The sequence below is a fragment of the Neopelma chrysocephalum genome, unplaced genomic scaffold (genome assembly GCF_003984885.1).
Source record: "Neopelma chrysocephalum unplaced genomic scaffold, ASM398488v2 Primary Assembly neopelma1_66, whole genome shotgun sequence".
NCBI lineage: Eukaryota > Metazoa > Chordata > Aves > Passeriformes > Pipridae > Neopelma > Neopelma chrysocephalum.
Genome location: NW_020897725.1, coordinates 4,671,567 through 4,689,892, shown reverse-complemented (window position 1 = coordinate 4,689,892; position 18,326 = coordinate 4,671,567). Strand labels below are relative to the sequence as shown.

Below are 18,326 nucleotides of genomic sequence, written 5' to 3'. Positions count from 1 at the left end.
ATCTGATAGCCACAATTTGAATACCTTTCCTACAGTTTTAATTTAATTTTAAATAACAGTCATTGAATACTGAAACAGAATGACATTTATACCATCCAACTGAACTCGAGAGCTGAAACAGTAAATCTGAAACTGAATTTCAGAAATTTTGGGTTATTCTCAGAAGAACAGTACAATTTGTGCCATTACACTGCACAAGTTTTCCACTATATTATATTTTATACAAACATATAGTCAAGGTAAATTCATAAAGCATGTTTCCCAGTCCAAAGGGACACCACTGAATTGAAAACTCATTTTCAGATTATAGTTGAAAGATGGCTAAAAAGTAAGTTTCCAGCAGGGTCTCATAAAAGATGAATGAAATCAAAATGTAAAAAACATTCATATTTTCCTAGAAAAAAAGATATTCAATTAACTCCTTTTAATATTTTTATTGGTATATTTTGATATAGGGCTAAAAATGTCAGCTGCTAGACATCAAAAAGAATAGCCCATATTTTTGACATAACTGTTCTATCAACAGAAGTGAGTTCACATGGCAGGCACAGAGGGAGAATGATGTGCAGAGTACTTTTGCATTCTGAGCTATTTACTAAGAAAATAACCTTGAAAAATATACAACTTAATCTTTTAAATGTATCTACATAGAGTCATCCCAAAATTTTATAACTTAGTTTTAGTGGAAACCAAGCACTGCAAAACTAATATTTCCCCAATTTAAAAATAATTTAAAGAGGCACTTGGTCTCACAGAATTCTGAAAGTATCTCCAAAATTGTGAAATCTTAAAATAATACAGCTAGGGCTTCTTGTTTCTTTGTTTGTTTGGTATATGCTCAAAAGAATACCTGCAGGAATCTTCATTCTTTCAAATATTTTCCAAAGTCTAGATGACCAGAAGCTTTTTTTGTGTAGGACAACTTCAATTTTGACCATCACATGGTATTAGAAAAAGAGCAAATATTCTTAGGGGCTTAGGTTAAAAAGTGCTGTCCTTATTGTGACATGCTCAGGTCAACTAGAGGTAGGAAAACTCTGCATTTGAACTTTAATTACATTGCTTTAGCATAACATAAGACACTTCAGGAAGGAGTAAAACTGCTGAAGGAAAACCAAAATTACTTAGGACTGTCCTGTACAAACATTTAAGTGTCATTTAAACAAGAGAGAAAAAGGTCTAGGAATAAAAAATAAAATTAAACATAAAACGATAAAAACCCAAACTTGGACGAATTTAAAAAATACAGGAAAAAGAGGACAGCCAGCCTGTCTTTTAACTGTGACTTCATTAACCATTTGTGTGACTGGGCCCTGATCTTACATTTGACTGCTGTTGCCTGCGGTGCAGCAGGTGCTCTACAATTAGAACTTTGAAGTTCAATCGCACAGTAACACCAAACGCAGATCCTTTACTAATTGCAACAAAAGTGTCATATAAGAAGAGATCATGTCTTAGCAATTATTAAACAAGCTTATGAAGGGAATTACAAAAGCCATACAGACCATTCTTACCGCTTCCTCAGAACGGTCACCCTTCGCAGTGAGATAGGTCACTCTGAACTGCTGGACACTATAATCTGAAATGTCCCATGTCACCCTCAGACTTGAGGTTGTTTCATCATCTATAACAAGGTTTCTGATTCCTGTTCGAAAAACTAAGTCCAAAAATATTTAATTAATATTTTCTCAAGTCTATTTTTAGATTTGAAATAATTTAGATATTGTGCTAATTTTCAACAAGTAGCTGCAAGCTCTGCTGAAGTCATGGTGGGTCTGCAGGTCCTTCATGGGGCAAACCGATATACTTCAGTCATGCTTGGGCTTAATAACATAAAAACTGTGAGCACTGATTAAAATAATAGTTATTCTATACTGTCATTAACATATATTATCCCATCTGCTTTGTTTATCTTACTCGGATTATGGAGCTTTAGAATAATCAAAACTACATAATCCAGAAACATTATTCCTTAAAGGTCAGTCTAATTCCAGGGAAAAGAAACAGAACACCCAAAACTAAACAAAATTCTGAAGAGTTTCCAAGCTCTTATTTATAAAGGGAAAGATAAATTCTGGCTTAATTTTCCAAATTAGTCTCTGAGTGATACCAGGGCTATTACGTAGGAGTACAGAGTCCCTACACCGTGTGATGGGTTGGCTCCTCATCCACACGTGGCCGGTGCAGGAAGTTGTTCACACACAGAAGGGTGGTGCAGGAGAAGTGGTGTCCCTTCCCATCAGAAACTGGGGTTATCAGCTCCTCAGTGGTATCACAGCTCTCTGCCCCCAGACCTAGTGATGCCTGTGGGAGCCTCAGTGCTGTGCATTCAGCGTTTAAACTGCCGGCAGTTGCTCTGCTTACCTGCTGTGGTGGGCTCAGAGGTTGTGGCACTGGTAGTAGTCACCGTGGAAGGCATTGTGGTAGAACTTGCAACTGCAAAACAGTACTCAGCTCACTAACAATTCAACAAGACATGGAAGTCACAGTATTTTTCTTGTATTTCTAACTATGACCATGAAACTATTTGCTCACACATACAAGTATTCCCCACGCTTCAGGCATTGCAGAGACTACAAGGGAATTATTCATTTAGGTTACTTTAGGCCCATATATTTGCAGGATTAGCACTCAGATCTACAGATAAGACATAATTATAAACTCTACAATTAAATAACAATGCATATATTTTCCCAGATTTCTGACTGAACTATGCATAATGACTTCCACTTTGACCATTTGTTAAGGTTGTCAGATTAATTAAATTGAAAGTTTTTTCAGAGTGCTTTATTTCTGTCCAAGTGAAAAAACAGAAAGTACACTCAGCAACACTGGGCAATATTAGCATAATTTCAATGGCCTGCTATTAAGTTACTAAAAATCAAATAAATTTTTGAACTTATACATAAGAAATAGAGCTGTTTACTTAACCAAGTCGTTATCCATAAAAAGAGAATAGAACAATCTTCCTGAAATACTGGCCACTGTTTTGATTCTAAACCATAAAATACACTGTACATGACTGTCAAGTTTTATCTTTGTTACTGTCATGTTAATGTCACAGGATGCCTATGTAAGCTGTTTTGGACCATTATTTCAGGCAAGAGTGAATTCACCACTAGTGAGTATAAATTACATATATAAAAAAGTAAAAAATTACATAAATAAAAAAAGTTTAAAAATATTGAAAATTCCAAACATCTTAAGTGAACTTCCTGTAAATTATTTACTTTAAAACATTTAACACACATCCCTTCCAAAATCTGATATATCTTCTCATAAGGAACCTTGTTCAAAGACTAAATATTGAAATGTAGGATGCAACAATATCTACCCAGTTCCAAAGGTTATTAATACCACAGGTCAGACAGAGAGCCAAACCACCATTTTGATTCAAAGCCATCTCCACATAATATTAAACAAGAAAAGCAAAAAATACAGTCAGCAAAGCCCTGGTGCTAAACCACCATATTCTTCAATATTATAGCTACCCAAAGCTAACCATATTTTATATATAAGCTATAAGCATCAAATCTAAATCACTTAAACATCTTTAAAAATTACAATCAAAAGTTTGTCTTACATGTAGCTCCCAGAACAGCAACAACTTCACTTTCAGTTTCATCATCAAAAACTGCCAGCAAAGAAACTTCATATTCTGTGTCGGGCAACAAACCCTCTATAACATGACTGTCTGCATCTCCATTTATGACAACCTAAGTAACACAGCAAGATTAAAGAACATCAGTTCTGCATTTGATTAATTCACATTAACTGACTAAAATGAAAGAAGGAAAATGAATTCTCCTTTAAAATAAATTATATCTACACTCAGATCTGCCCAAAAAATTTATTAGCCATATTGAAATAAAAAGTATCACAGAGTACATCTGGGAAAAAAACACTTAAGAATATTTTAAATGTATAGTCTCATACTTTCACCCACAATTAACTAACTAATTGCTAAAGCTGAACATATGTGTTTTTTTTTGAAAAATTACTACAATTCAAAACAGTTATCAATTAAAGCAATATAAAAAGGTAGATTAACTTTCATTCACATTCATACCATTCAAGCAGTGTTACGAAAAATGCATTCAGCATCTCCACAGCCTTACAAAATGCTGTTTCTATACCAGAACTGTAATCTCAGTTATGATTCCACATTTCTGAATGCAACTTGAAAGAATATCTGCTGCAGACTTGAGGATTAGGAGAGATGTCCTGATGAGAAGTTTGCTATATGGTGTGAAGTGTTAAATAGTAATTTTCCTTATTTCTACCTTTGACAGCAGAAGAAGATTCACACGTGCAATGTTAACTATAAGCAGAAGGTATCACTTCAGATTTTTTTGTGTTTCATTTATTTTATTGGAAGATATCAACAGACTGGGAGGAGCTGGAGCGAAAGGGACTATAAAGCAGAGTGCTTTAGAAGCCTGAGCAGTAATTCTGGCGAAATGGGCTGACCAGTTTTGGGAATAGTTTTTAGGTTATGCAGGCAGATACTACAATAAAACAGCCTTTTTCTAGGTTAACACTGCCAAGTTTTTAAAGGTGGTCCCTGTATACACAACATCAAAGTTAGATTTATAACGAAAATCAAACAATAGATATGCATTGCAATCTACCACAGTGGTTAGCAGAAACAGTGAATCCCACTTCATTCTTTTAACTACCACAGGAGATTTCCTGAGTTGGTCCTGGGGAAAAGGGCCCTATAACACAATTTGAGATCAGACCTTCTGAACTCAAATACAAAAATCAAAAGCAGAAAGAAATGAGATGGGGCCATGTCTTCTACAACTATCAAGTAATGAATCAGGCATCCCATGCTGCGCACTTTCTGGCACAGATTTTCTCAGGAAAATTTCAGGAACAAGCTTTGAGTGAAATTAGCTGTATACTAAGTAGATACAGGCAATGCCTTCCTTTTCAACTCCCCAGAGCCTCTAGTTGTGTATCAAATATTTATAAAATATCTATGCATTGTTACTGTCTCACACTTAATTTTGGCATACTTTCTGAAGCATCACCCTCCACTCCCTGCCAATGTAGCCCACAAAAAACCATCACAAAGTGCTGAACTTTCAAGTGGGCAGGACAAAAACCAGAAACAAGCACACAAGTATAACAGCATGCATTCTCTACTGTAAAGGTCACTCTTAAATTTATTCTGGCTTTTTAGTGCTAACACCCCACTGCACCCTCCTCACCCATCAACAGTGTGGGTGAAGTGAACTGAGAGGTGTGTAATTCAGCACCACCCCCTGACCCCACTCAGCTAATTGGCAAGTTGGGTCTTGGAATAAAGACGGAGTGCATGTTGTTTCTCTGCATGACTGATCACTTAGCTGGGAAAGAAGCTTAAAGAGGGAACAGCCCAGAGGTATTGTGCTATCCTAGACCTGACCCCATTAGAGAGGTCATGCAAGGAGAACAAGAAAGCAGCTTGGGCATTTTTAATATTTCAACATGCTAAAATATTAGGGCCTCCAGCAGTTCACAGTGAATACAATGAACAAGTGGAACCTTAGCAGTTCAAATATTTCTTAATAATTTATTCTCACACTCAAAGAACACAGATACCTTGAATTTCACTTTAAAAAGCACATGGCTTAAAGGGGTTCACTGGCAGCTACTCACTGGAACTTAAATAGAAACGAGAAAGTGCTAGAGAATGACTATGTCCACTCACTCATCTGCCAACTCCTTCTTTTCCCTGCTCAATCCTCTAATTTCTTTCTTTCTTGCATGAATACCTCTCACTAGGTAAAAGGGAGGAAAGAATTAGGCTAAGCTAAATTTACAGAAAAAAATTACACATAATCTAAGCTAAATCGACTGCTTTCTGCCCTAATGGATGACAAAACAATGCATGAAACCTAGGGCCAGGTGGGAAATGTCATCTTTCCCCCTGAGTTCTGTACCCAGATAAACAGTTTGCAGATGTGGCCTCTTCGTACACTGCTGATTCCAAGAGAGCAAGATGTATGAGAGTCATTAAATACTGAGAAGTACAAAATAAGCCAAAATGATGAGTAAAAAAAGAAAGAAAGGGAAAGAGGAAATGAGGCAGACTATGAAAATTAGGGAAAGTGAGAGAAAGTGTCTGTCTTTTTCTACTTGGAAAAAGATAATACAAAAGGAAAAGCTAAAGGGATAAAAAATCATTTAAAAATTCCATCTGATGAAAAGGGCACTATGGATAAGACACACAAGGACTTAAAGCAAAAGATACAGCATGAGGGGAGAAAACGGACAGAACTGTAAAAGAGGAATAAAGGAACAATATAATAAATTTACTGTCTGTAAACTTTTCCCTTTGTAACATTACATAACTAAGGTTTCACAGGCAATTTTATTGTGGCAAGCACATTAGACAAATTTTGAGCTTTATGCTACTCTGGCTCAGCTACTGCCACCATTTTTACAGCAAAGTGAAGATCATGAACGTCTAAAAACTGAAGTGACATCAAAAAACAATGCTAGTTTTGTGCCAGTTGGCACACACACTGATAATAAGACTGATTATTCACAAAAGATCTCTTCTTTCCTCACTTCCTCTTCAAAACAAAACTGGAATATTGGTTTGATTTTTGTTTAGAGAGCTTTGCAGTGGGGCAGATTTCTCTGTAAATCAACTGGCCATATTTAAATGGCAAAAGTTGCAGCATAGGTGTCATTAGAATGGAATTCGCTCTTCCTTTTCACCCCCTCAGAAAGTCAAGGCAATTTACCTCTTCGGATTCCCCCCCATCCAAAGGAATCCATGCCAATCTGTAAAAAGCAATATTTGATGAGGTGGGCTTCCAGCTGACCCTAAAACTATCTGTTGATGCTTCATCAATTTCCAAATGCTGGGGAGCTGGAACTCTTTCTGCAAAATATTAGACAAAAGAAAAGTGCAAGTAAATTACTCTCTGAGACTTCCATAGATAGCAATGTTAGACACATACCATTTTACTTGCAGTTTGTTAAAAAGAGTATAACATGAGAGGTAGACAACAAAGGTAGTACAGAATTCTTCGCACACTTACTTGTACTTAGGGAAGTGGGTCTGTAGTTTGGGAAGGGGAGTAGACTCTACCTATTCTAACTGGACAAACTTCCTTGTCCTCTCTCCACTGATGGAGCTGCATTCAACACTCAGTCCCTCTCCTTTGCTCAGAGCTCTATGCACCATGCTCTTTCCTTCCATCTCAAAGCAAAGTCCCAACCTCTGCCCTTTTCGGACTCTGTGTCTATTTCCATTTGCACTTTGCATGTGAGTATCAACCTCTGTTCCATACCTATCTTGTTCCTTCCTTTTCACCTCATCTTTCTCTTTCCTCCCTCAAAGTCTTTCCCTTCCCAATGTTATGTTGGAAAGCATTAATATGTGTTATTGGCTGTTTGTTTGATGCAGAACTACAGTTACAGAAACTATAACTATGCTAAACAAACTACAGGAACCTTAAATGCCTTGTATTTTCTCCTTTTGATGTAGTTCATCTGTACGTATATAAGGTTCTACCCTTTAGTGCCTAAATAGTTCACTGGTTAAATGTATGATTCAAAACTCATTAAACTTCAGCTGGAGATACAAATGCCATCACATTGAATAATGCTTCAGAATGCTGTGGAGATATTTTCATGATGTCAAGAGATTACTCATGTGAGTAAAGAGGCATTTGACTCCACAATAAGGGAGCAAAGAAGCCAAAAACACCAATGAAAATAACAGAAAGTATTCCATATATCTGAATTCACAGCCAGAGACACTTGCTGTAACTAATCTCACTTTCCAATAACGTAAGAGAGTATAAAATTTCTTCTTGGAAAGCCTTCAAAAGCTCGGCAATACTTACTCGTGGTAAAGCTGCCAGTAAGAGGTTCAGATTGTCCTTCATCATAGAGGGAGAAAATAGCAACAGTATACTCTGTAAAGGGTGCCAAACTTTTCAGAGTATGGGTTGAAATACGACCAACTTCCACCTAGAGAAAGCATAACTTGCAATAGATATTGATCACACAATACATCACATTATCAGTGTCTGAAATTCTGCTGGGTAATAATCATACAGAAAGAGAATGTCATGTAATCAGTAGAGAAATTCTGTGAAACTATAAGCAACTCAGGGCCATAAGAGCTGACAAAATCAGTTAAAATAGACAAACTACAGAAAAGGAAAATTTTGCTTATGACAAACAGAAAAGGAAAATTCAAACTTGGTAAGCCTAACTCTAGCTAGCATCAGCACTGATGACTTTTTGAGCTATTAAATCCAATCCCTTATCATGGACAAACACTGCATAAACCGTTATGTTTAACATTTGCCAAGAGACAAGATGACAGTTACACCTGGTCTCTCTCCAGGACACAGTTTACTGACTTTGCCAGGGACATAAAACTCAAAGCTGTATAAACAGCTTATCAGTCCAACTATTCAGCGTCATGGTAGCTCAGCACCGCAGAGGAAATGCTACCAATGCAGAGCAAACAAAAAAATGCCACCTGCTCTTTGAACAGACAAAAAGGAAAAGTGAATTGAACATTCACTTGCAATAAAAAGCATAAGTATCATGAGCCTGAGATGTTCAAATACCACTGTGAGGAGTACAGTCAGGCATATTATCTATATTAAGGGTAATCAATAGGAAGAGGTCAAATGATTTCTAATTTAAATTTTAAGGGACCTAGAAGAACGAAAAGACACGAAACATTACACTGGTATGCTCCCTTCCAAAGCTGGCAACACTTTCTTCAGGTTCAATACAAATATTCCATCTTATATGGATGAAAGGCCAGATATGTCCCAAAAGAAACATAAGCACAGATAACTACTATTAAAGACTTTTTTTTTTTTGAGGCCTAAGTTATCCATGACAACTTATTTTGTAAGGGATCTAGATTGTTTTCATAATCAAACCCACTTTTCAAAATTTCTGTATTTTTTCAGATTTCTGCATTAATATTTCTGTATTAATCATTCCACCACATTTTTCATTCTATCACAAAATTTATGCTGCTAAAAGATATTATAAAACACCTTCAATAACAAGTCATAACTAAATACTGCATAAGTAAATTATTAAATGCAAGAGTGTAAGTTAGAACAACTCGGTATCATCTCAGCACTCTGTTCAAGCCAAATCCTTTTTCTAAGAAGAGAGTTTTCAATATATAATTAGAGCAATAAATGTTAAGCAAATGTGATGAAGCCTTCAGTCTTTTTTAATGAGCTTGAGTTCATGACATGATACATCAAAAGGCTTATTATCTGAACTGAACCAAGAATAAATATTTGCATACCATACATTTAGTCAAGATCATGCTCATACAGACCATTGTTCACTTGAGTAGTTTCCTTCAGTAGTGCCCCAGCAAATGACTGTTCTGATATGTAAGAAGTTCAGAGTACTGTCCCCCACAAATACATATATCCAATACCAACAAACTCTTCTTTGCACCAAGTTGCAGAATTCTCTAGCAAATCTTTTTTTACAGCTTGCAAGTTTGTAACTTCTATTTATAAACATTATCCTTAATAATTACAGAAGTTTGGGGAGGTTTGAGATTGGTTAAGGAAAAAGAGGTGCTAATAATTTACCTCATTGGTTTCTGTTCCATCTGTTTTAACATACATGATGCGATAGCCATTTACATTTTTGGAAGCAGGATCCCATGTTAGCTTAGCACTATTGTGTCCAACGTCAGAAAATCTCAAATTTGCTGGTGGACTTAGAGGCACTTGAAAAGAAAATAGATAAAACCATGAAAGTGATTCCAAGTTTTAGCTATGTCTTGAAAATAAATAATACATTTTTCATTCAAAAATTTTTATCACTAATATTTCTATTAAAAGACCTACATCAACAGAGATATAAAAGTACTTAAAGGCAGGTAAAATGGCTTAGCTCTTCATTGGCACAGAACTTTCAGTTTTGCTAAATGCATCTCAATTAATACTGAAAAACAAAGAAATTATGCTATTGTTCATTGCAGATATCATAGCAAGACCTAGCTTACACAAAGCTTGCAATAAATTTGTGTTTGTATTTGTGAATTAATTTAATTCAACTAGATCTTTATCCTATATGCATTTGTTTTTTATGTGTATCCCAGCAAAAATATTTCTTGACCGTAGTATTTTGGCAAAAAACTTTCTGAATCCTAGAAGTCCCCGACATAAGGGTAAGTTTGTCCAAAAAGTATAACTAGCTCAGAAGATTTCCAAACATGCTAATTTTTTACCTTTACTTGATCTTTTTTATTACAGAAAGAAGCTGTTTCCTAACAGCAACCCCAGTCAAAGCCATATTTATCTACTATTTATTCCTTGACTGTCATGGGCTGAAGGAAAATGAGGTCATGCAAGAGAAAGTCTCAGATTTCATCCACTTTTCTGTCACACCACAGAAAGCAATTTGTGCTGTCTGTTACTCTCAGCAGTAGGTTCTGTATTAGCCCAACATCTGCTACTTTCCTCTAAATTGTGAAACCTCTCCTTAACCATCCTGCCTTCACACACACACTCCTCTCCAGTCCATGTGGACAGATAAATATCAGCACTTCAGAAGCTGCTTCCCTCGCACAAGAGCACATGGGGAAAAAGCACAGATTTTAATAGCCTCATATATTATATGGGATCTTTAGCCATATATCAATTCAGAATCTGCAACCAGCTGAGGAACAGTCAAGTCAACTTGGCTCTGAGAATAGAGAAGACGGGAACACATTGGAATTGTACTAAATGGGTTTGCCACACATTCTGGCATTCAATATATTCCTCTGAGTCTAGTGAAGGGAGTATCACGTGCTGGCTTTCCTTTCTATTTTCTGTCAGTTGTGGAATGCATTTCACTCCACCATCCAGGTCATACAACAAAATGCTTCAGTCTCAGCTCTTTTTTGGAACCAATCTCCTGACAACATTGCTCTCAACCAGACAGGCAGTCCTGATGCCAGACTTATGTGATATTTACAGTGAGTCTTGGATGAATTCTGGCCCCAAAATGAAACTACACCCCAGAAGGAGCTTGATGATCATGTCTCTGTTTGGCATGGAGAAAGGTTTTGCTACAGTAACCAAGATGATACAGTGTGTAGAATATTATTTACTAAATACAGATTATAAGATACTACATGTAATACTACAGCAAATTTGGCAGATCACTCTTCAGGCAGATATATGCTCCAGGAAGAAAATACTAAGACGCCTATTCAGAAGTTGTAAGCCAGAAATAATCACTGAAAGGAAAAAAAAAAAAAGAAAAAAAAACCTGAAAAGAAAAAGTAGCTTAAATCAGAATACGGACAGTGAAGATATTAGTGTTGAACACTGACAGCTGTGATCATCAAGACCTTTCTTCCTCCCAGATTGCCTTGCTGCCTGATCCATCAAAGCCTGTTAGCAGAGAGCTTATTTGAATAGCTGTATATGAAAGAATCAATCTCTTTTCATATTACAGTGCTAAAGACCAGAGATGGCTGCATTGTGTCAGTCTAAAAATAAATGAAGGTTGCAGAGTAGTTAGGGTTTCTTTTTTATTCTGGTCTGGTAGCAGCAGTAATATGATGGGCTGACTAATATATGTTACTAGCTTCTGTGATCAGACAGTGGCCAGGAAACCTCAGTTTGTGCCAAAGTATCTGGAATTTGTATGTGATCTTCCATCCAGTGTGTTAGTCAGGTTTAGTGCTGTGCAGTCTCCAGGATAATATGGTATGAAGTGAATTCAGGCTGGCACAGTCATAAACTACATAAGGTACTGTTTAGGAGAAATGAAAACCAGATATTGGGCAGATATTGACCAAAAGCCAGAGTGGGGGGTGCAGGCATGGGGGCATGTGTGAGACAAGGCGTGAGACACAAAGAGAGAGAAAAAGGGACAGAGCCAAAAATCGATCTTCCAGCAGGGAATCCTCTACACTCCTTTCAAGTCCACAAACATGCCCAGGCTGCGGTAATTCACTATTGGCACTTGTCTGTCTACAAATGACCTCCTAGAGAAGACCCGGCAAACACCATTCCTAGAGCTCCTTCCCCTATTGCTTGTTGACCTTACAAGCAATTGCTCTGGGCTTTCCTTTTCTTAGTATTCTCATGCCCAAACTTCTCTCACCTATTAAATGCAAGTCACTTTCACACTGCCCAAGTCACTCATGCCAGGAGTACAAAACAAGAGGATGCACTCACTCCCCTGCTGGGAGCAATACAGATGTCACCGAATGCAGTCCCAGAAATAGCCCAGCAGCAGCACAATCACTTTTTTTCAAATCCTTTGTCTTCCAAATGCTGAGGCTTTTTAGGGAGTTGACATACATTGCTGTGTACAGATTGCAGAGGACAGAATTTAGCTGGCAAAATTCTTGCTGCTTATTAAAAACACATCATCTATCATGAGTGCACAGGCACTTTCCAACCCTTTGTTTACCAGATGGTGGGCAGCAGGGGTTGGACAGAAATCTTGTCTTTGCTTCTTTTCTGTCTGTACTACTACTGAGCCAGAGCAATGACTTTCTCCTTCTGAGCAGGCTCCCCCACACACCTGGTTCTCTAGCTACAGGAGGCTAAACAGAGCAATCTTAATTTAGAGCCAATCAATTTAGAGCTATGTGATGACCTTCAATCACCTTCAGCAAGTTTGGAAAACTGTCAGTAATTCCACCAAGATCAGCATGGGCAACCGTAGTACCACTACCAACAAGAGAGACAAGTTCACAACCCTGTTGCAAAAACAAGCTGTTTTGTAGAAATCCTCAGACTCTGTAAATTAAGCATTCACTCTGAGAAACTTAAGTACAGTTAAGAGCCCAATGGACTATTCACATCAGATTTTAAAATCAAATGCCTGGTCTAATATGTTCAGAGACTGTTTGGAAGGTTTATTAACACTGAACTGAATATAGATATGTGCTACCTACATGTAGTTTCTTGTCCTGTAAGGGGATCACTGGCTTCTTCTCCGAACATGGCATAAACTGTGACTGTATATTCTGTATTTGGCAATAGTCCCTCCAGTTCAAGATCTGTTGAGGCCTCTCCAATTTTTATCTAAAAACCCCATGGAAAAAAAGATACATTATTTCTGAAACAGTTCATAATAGGGAAGAATACTAATTACACAATTGAAATTAGATATGTGATCAAATGCTCTGCTGAGCGTTTGTCTGATACTGTGTCTGCAGTACTTTGCTCAAGATTTGGGGATATTGCACAATAAAAGCTGAAAGCCAACACATGGGTAAGAGGGCTTTAAAAGTCACTACTCATACTAGCAATAACAAAATTGCTAGTTCTCCAGAACAAGCAGCTACTAAGGCCTTTTCATTCCCAGCTACCTTTTGTTTCATCTTTGGACACAGATCTGAAAATCACATGAAATCACTGGAGGAGCTGATTTCCATTCCCACTGAGGCTCAGGTTTGTTGCTGTTTAGTGTGTGTATCATTTTCCTTCTCCACCTTTCACAGAGAGCCACATGGACTGACTATATTTATTTCTTTAGGGTAAAGCTTAGGCCTCCTGAACCACCTAGTCTTCAGGGAGGCCCCATTTTTAACAGAATACAGTGCTCACAGCCACTCATTTATCAGACAGCACAAGTCTATGCCAGCTTTCAGTAGCTTCCTGCACTGAAAGCTCACATGCCCCTACATGCTTTTGAGCGTTTTTGCTTGAATGCAGATGTTGTACATAACCTTAATTATACATATAGAAACTGGAGCATAAAAACTTTAAAATCCTAGATCAAAAGTTCCATTGGAACTATGCTAGCAACTTTAGAAAAGTCTATTGGTTTTACTATTTTAGTGGCAAAAGACTAGACTTTACCCTGTCCCACCTTCTTTTCCTTCTAAAAAATGTGTTCTAAAATCACTTCTGATGGAAGGCATTATTTTTAAATTTAAAAGTAAAGGTTGAACAGAACTAAAAGAAAAAAACAATGAGGGTCAGACCTACAAATGGTATTTACATTTAAAGGCCCTGATAAGAACAAAGGCTAAAGTTCATATTCTTCAGATAGCACACTTAGAAATTATCTTAGTTTTACTTTCTTCCTTTGAGTGTTAGTTTTATACAATGATTACAGTATCATCTCATACATAATTTCAAAAGGGTCACTTAAATTCAGTTGAAGTTGTTGTATTTTTATGACAATGACATATAAAAATAACCAACTGGCACTTGCACTTTATTCATGGTCTGTAACATATACATTACTTGATGTAGTCATGGAAAAAAACTGCAAAGTATTTGCCGATCAAGTTGGAGGTTAAAGGACACGTATCAGTTTATTTTTTAAAAGACTGATTTTTTTAATAACTGCTATACAAATGAAAGCACAATATATCACCTCCTTTTCATCTGCTGCCAATCCTTCTGTGAGGGGAGCATATAGGATCATGTAACCTGTGGCACCCGCTACTCCATTCCACTTCACTCTCATGCTGCTCTGCGACACATCGTACAATTGCAGATCCGATGCCATTGGCAAGGCAACTACAGCGGAACAAGAGAGTCAATTCAGTTGTCTCACTTGAACAACCAGCTATTATTCAAAGAGTTTATTTTACCCCAGGAAACACAAAGGAATACAGCTATCTCCACGCATGGAAGTACTGTCTGTATGCTACAACTATGAAGAGATGATTGGTACATAAGAGATCGCAGAACTAGACAAACAAGGAAATTATGACCTAAACCACTTCTAATGCCAGGGAAGAGCTATGCCTTACAAAGCATTTCAGCTATTTGTCCTAAATGGCTCTGAATACTTCCAGTAAGAGGACTGCTGTTCTTTGAGCACCAAATTGCTCTGTTCTGATCTCACCCTTCCTTCTCCCTGATCTGAAGGAGGATTACCAATCGCTGTTGAAGAATACACAGAGTTGCTATTAGGAACCAGTAGCATTTTTAAGGGATGGCTCTTGCTAGGAATAGTTCCCAAGGCAGAGCGTGGGTGTGACAGCCACGAGGTACAAGGCCCTGAAGAAAATCCTGGATGAGCACATTGCACATGTCTAAATATTTAGACTATAAACTGTTGCGTATTTAAGGCCTGGACTGTCCAAACTGGCTCCCAGGCCTGTGTCAGTGGGATAATGCAAATATGGGCAAGATCATCCATTGCAAATCATGGTGAATAATAACCTGGCAAGTGAGACCAGGCTGAGTGAAATTCAACCAATATTAGGAGGTTTACTTGTGAATTTAAGGCACTGATACCAGAACATAGCACCAATCTGGGTTCCTGAATATTTCTTTGCATTTCTGTAACTCTTTAGAGTAGCATTTGCACCTTCCCTGTTGTCCTCACTTTCTTCCTCTCACAAAATAACATCCCACAGTCTCTTAACTGCTGTTACACAAAATATGCAGTCACTGGAGAGATATGAGGGAACTTTTGACTTCTCCTTTGAAACTTTTAAGTCCCTAAAATGACTGAAAGGGTCTGAAAAAAACAGAAGGTTATTGCTAACTGATATCGAGCCTTTAATATTAGGAACTCGGAGAGACCATAATAAAGCTGGATGTTAAGCTGCTATTAAGCTCTTCTTTGCATACTTCTGAAGAATCTCATCTGCAAACAAAGATTCAGCAACAAATTCTAACTACAGTCACAGAGCTTCACTAATCTCCTTGTCCAAACAAAAACTGCACCCTGTCTAGCTGATTTCTCCAAGAAATAGTTTATCCCTTATACTGTGTTCAACAAGCTCTAACAGAGTTCTTAACTCCCCATGTACTACACCAAGTCAGCCTAATACTTTCTTGTTCATTGAGGCCGTTCACTCAGTCTGTTATTTGTCTGTAAGTGGTGGCAGAACTTCGACCTACACCTCTCTTTAAGTTTCTACTTCTAGGTTACCCATCTACACTTCCAAACCTTTAATAATCTACCTCCATCCTATTTAAATCCTTGTTCTTGTGATTTATATTCCCATGAATTCCCACAACTCCTCTCATTACAGGGAGAAACTACCCATGAATATTTTCAAGTGCACTTCAGACTCTTTGCTCAGAGCTCCATTCAGACCTCTGATACTTACAGCAAGAAACTACATGTTGACATATCCTGAAGGCACTTGGTTCCACATTGTCTCATTCCTACTCAAACTGCCCCAGAATCAGAGAGAGAGTATCCATCACCTGTCCTTTTCCTTATTTTGATTCTAAAAATCCATAAGAAAAATATCCCCTAACTTGTGACTTGTATTTTATCTCTCTACAGGAACTGGAAGATATCCTGGCAATAGATATATAATAATTAATGAAGAGGTGACTGGAAATAAAATGTGGTATTTTCTACTGGAATTTTCAGCTGAGGAGTTCAGAATGTCAAATATTAATATCTAGTAGATAATGCTGGTTTAGTTTATTCCAGTTGGTTTTAGTCAGTTTAATTTATCCATGTTACTAGAATAAACTAAACCAGGTAAAATATATATTTGCAGCAAAATTAAAATGTGAATGGATTTCATATTTATTTCAAGTTAGAAGCAACCATTAAAGTCAGAAAACATTCTAATTATCTGTACATTATGCATATACATACATCTGTTCAGATTTCACATACCTGTAAACCATTTTCAATGTTCTATATGAACAAATGTAATTGGTGACTACTTTCATCTGTCAGTATCTCACACAAAGGCAGGAATGTAAAGTACAATTTTCCATAATTCTCCATTAGGATAGTAAAAAATACTTTAAAATTGCAGATATTTTAGCATGTGGAGTGATTAATATTGCACATGTCAGACTATTACTTCCAACACACTATCAAAGACAGATGTATAAATTGCTTGATGCTGCATGACCTTGGGGTGTGATTTGATCACATCTCAGAAAGCCAGCAGGGCTGGGCTCCGTCAGAACTTGACTGGGTGACTTCAAAGGAATTCCAGGTGCAGTACAAAACAATCCTGTTGGCTCAGTATGTGACTGCTCCCTCTGCCTCAATAAATTAAACAGGTCCTAACATTATGTTGTGGGGTATAATATGGCTGGAGATGACATTTTGGGAGACTGAGATCAATTGAGAAGTCTCAAATAATTTTATATTATTATATTTTATTTTCAGATTGCGAAGATCAGCACTGACACAGAATCAAATAACCATTTAGGATGAAAGTCTCCTCTGGAGATCATCTGGTCAAACTAACTTCCCTGTTCAGTCAGGGTCAGCTAAAGCAGGTTGCTCAGAACCTTTTCTAGTTGCGTTTTAAATATCTCCAGAGATGCAGACTCCACAACCTCTCTGGACAACCTATTCCACTGTTTGACCACCATCACAATAAAACTGTATATTCTCCTGTTCAGATTTAATTTAATGGGTTTTTAATTTGTGCTCATTGGCTCTTGTCCTATTAGTGGGCACCACTAAGAAGCATCTGGCTCACTCTTCTTCATTCCCTTGTATCAGGGATTTTGACATAATTGGTGAGATCACCTGAGCCTTCTCTTCCCAAACTGAACAGTCCAGCTGTCTCAGACTCTTCTCTTACAAAAGATGTGCCTATCTCTTAATCATTGTGGACTTTCACTGGAGTCACTACAGTAAGTCCACATGTCTCTTGCACTGGGAACCCAGCACAAGACCCAGCATCCAGCTATGGCCTCCTCGGTGCTGAGCAGAGGGCAAGAATCACCTCCCCCAACTTGCTGACAATCATTTTCTAATGAAAATGATTCATTTTCATTTTCAATCATAATCCAGAAGGCTCTGACCTTCTTTGTGACAAGGGTGCTTTGCTGGTTCACAGTCAACTTGTTGTTTACCATGATCCCAGGTCCTTCTCTGAAGAGCTGCCTTCCAGCTGGTCATCCCTCCGCGTGTACTGACACATGGGGTTGCTGCTCCCCAGGGCAGGACTTTGCACTTCCCTTTGTTGAACTACATAAGGTTAAACTTGTTTTCCTCTTCACATCGCTTGCCAGATTCATCTCCAAGTTGGCCCTGGCTTTCCTAAACTTAGCCCTGCAAGTTTAGCAACTCTGTACTTTTGTGTCATCTGCCTATTCTTCCATCTCTTATAAACTTCCTTTTATGTCTGAGCTCTGTTAAGAATTTCTTGATTATCCACGCTGGTCTCCAGTCACCTTTGGTTGATTACCTACTTGTTAGTAGGGACCTTTCTTGACCTTGTAGGATGCGATCTTTGAGTATCAAGCTGCTCGTCTGGATCCTCCTCCTCTCCAGGGCCATATCCCTTCAGCTTCTTCCCAGCACATCTCTGAAGACACTAAAGACTGCTATCCTGAAATCCAGAATTGTGGTCCTCCTTTTTAAACTCCTCCCTCCTCTTAGAATCCTGAATTCCACCATCTCATGAT

The 18,326-nt window shown here is 37.7% G+C and overlaps 1 protein-coding gene across 1 annotated transcript in view; it reads right to left on the bottom strand.

Moving 5' to 3' along the window:
• The window catches only part of COL14A1 (collagen type XIV alpha 1 chain), a 114,347-nt gene that overhangs the window by 54,692 nt on the left and 41,329 nt on the right, over nt 1-18,326 (bottom strand). Inside the window, exons 12-19 of the mRNA XM_027684470.1 lie at nt 14,344-14,489; nt 12,911-13,040; nt 9,594-9,733; nt 7,851-7,977; nt 6,741-6,880; nt 3,584-3,716; nt 2,365-2,436; nt 1,506-1,657 (exon numbers count right to left, since the gene is read on the bottom strand). Coding sequence (XP_027540271.1) covers nt 1,506-1,657; nt 2,365-2,436; nt 3,584-3,716; nt 6,741-6,880; nt 7,851-7,977; nt 9,594-9,733; nt 12,911-13,040; nt 14,344-14,489 — 1,040 coding nt within the window. The remainder of the gene's footprint in view (nt 1-1,505; nt 1,658-2,364; nt 2,437-3,583; nt 3,717-6,740; nt 6,881-7,850; nt 7,978-9,593; nt 9,734-12,910; nt 13,041-14,343; nt 14,490-18,326) is intronic.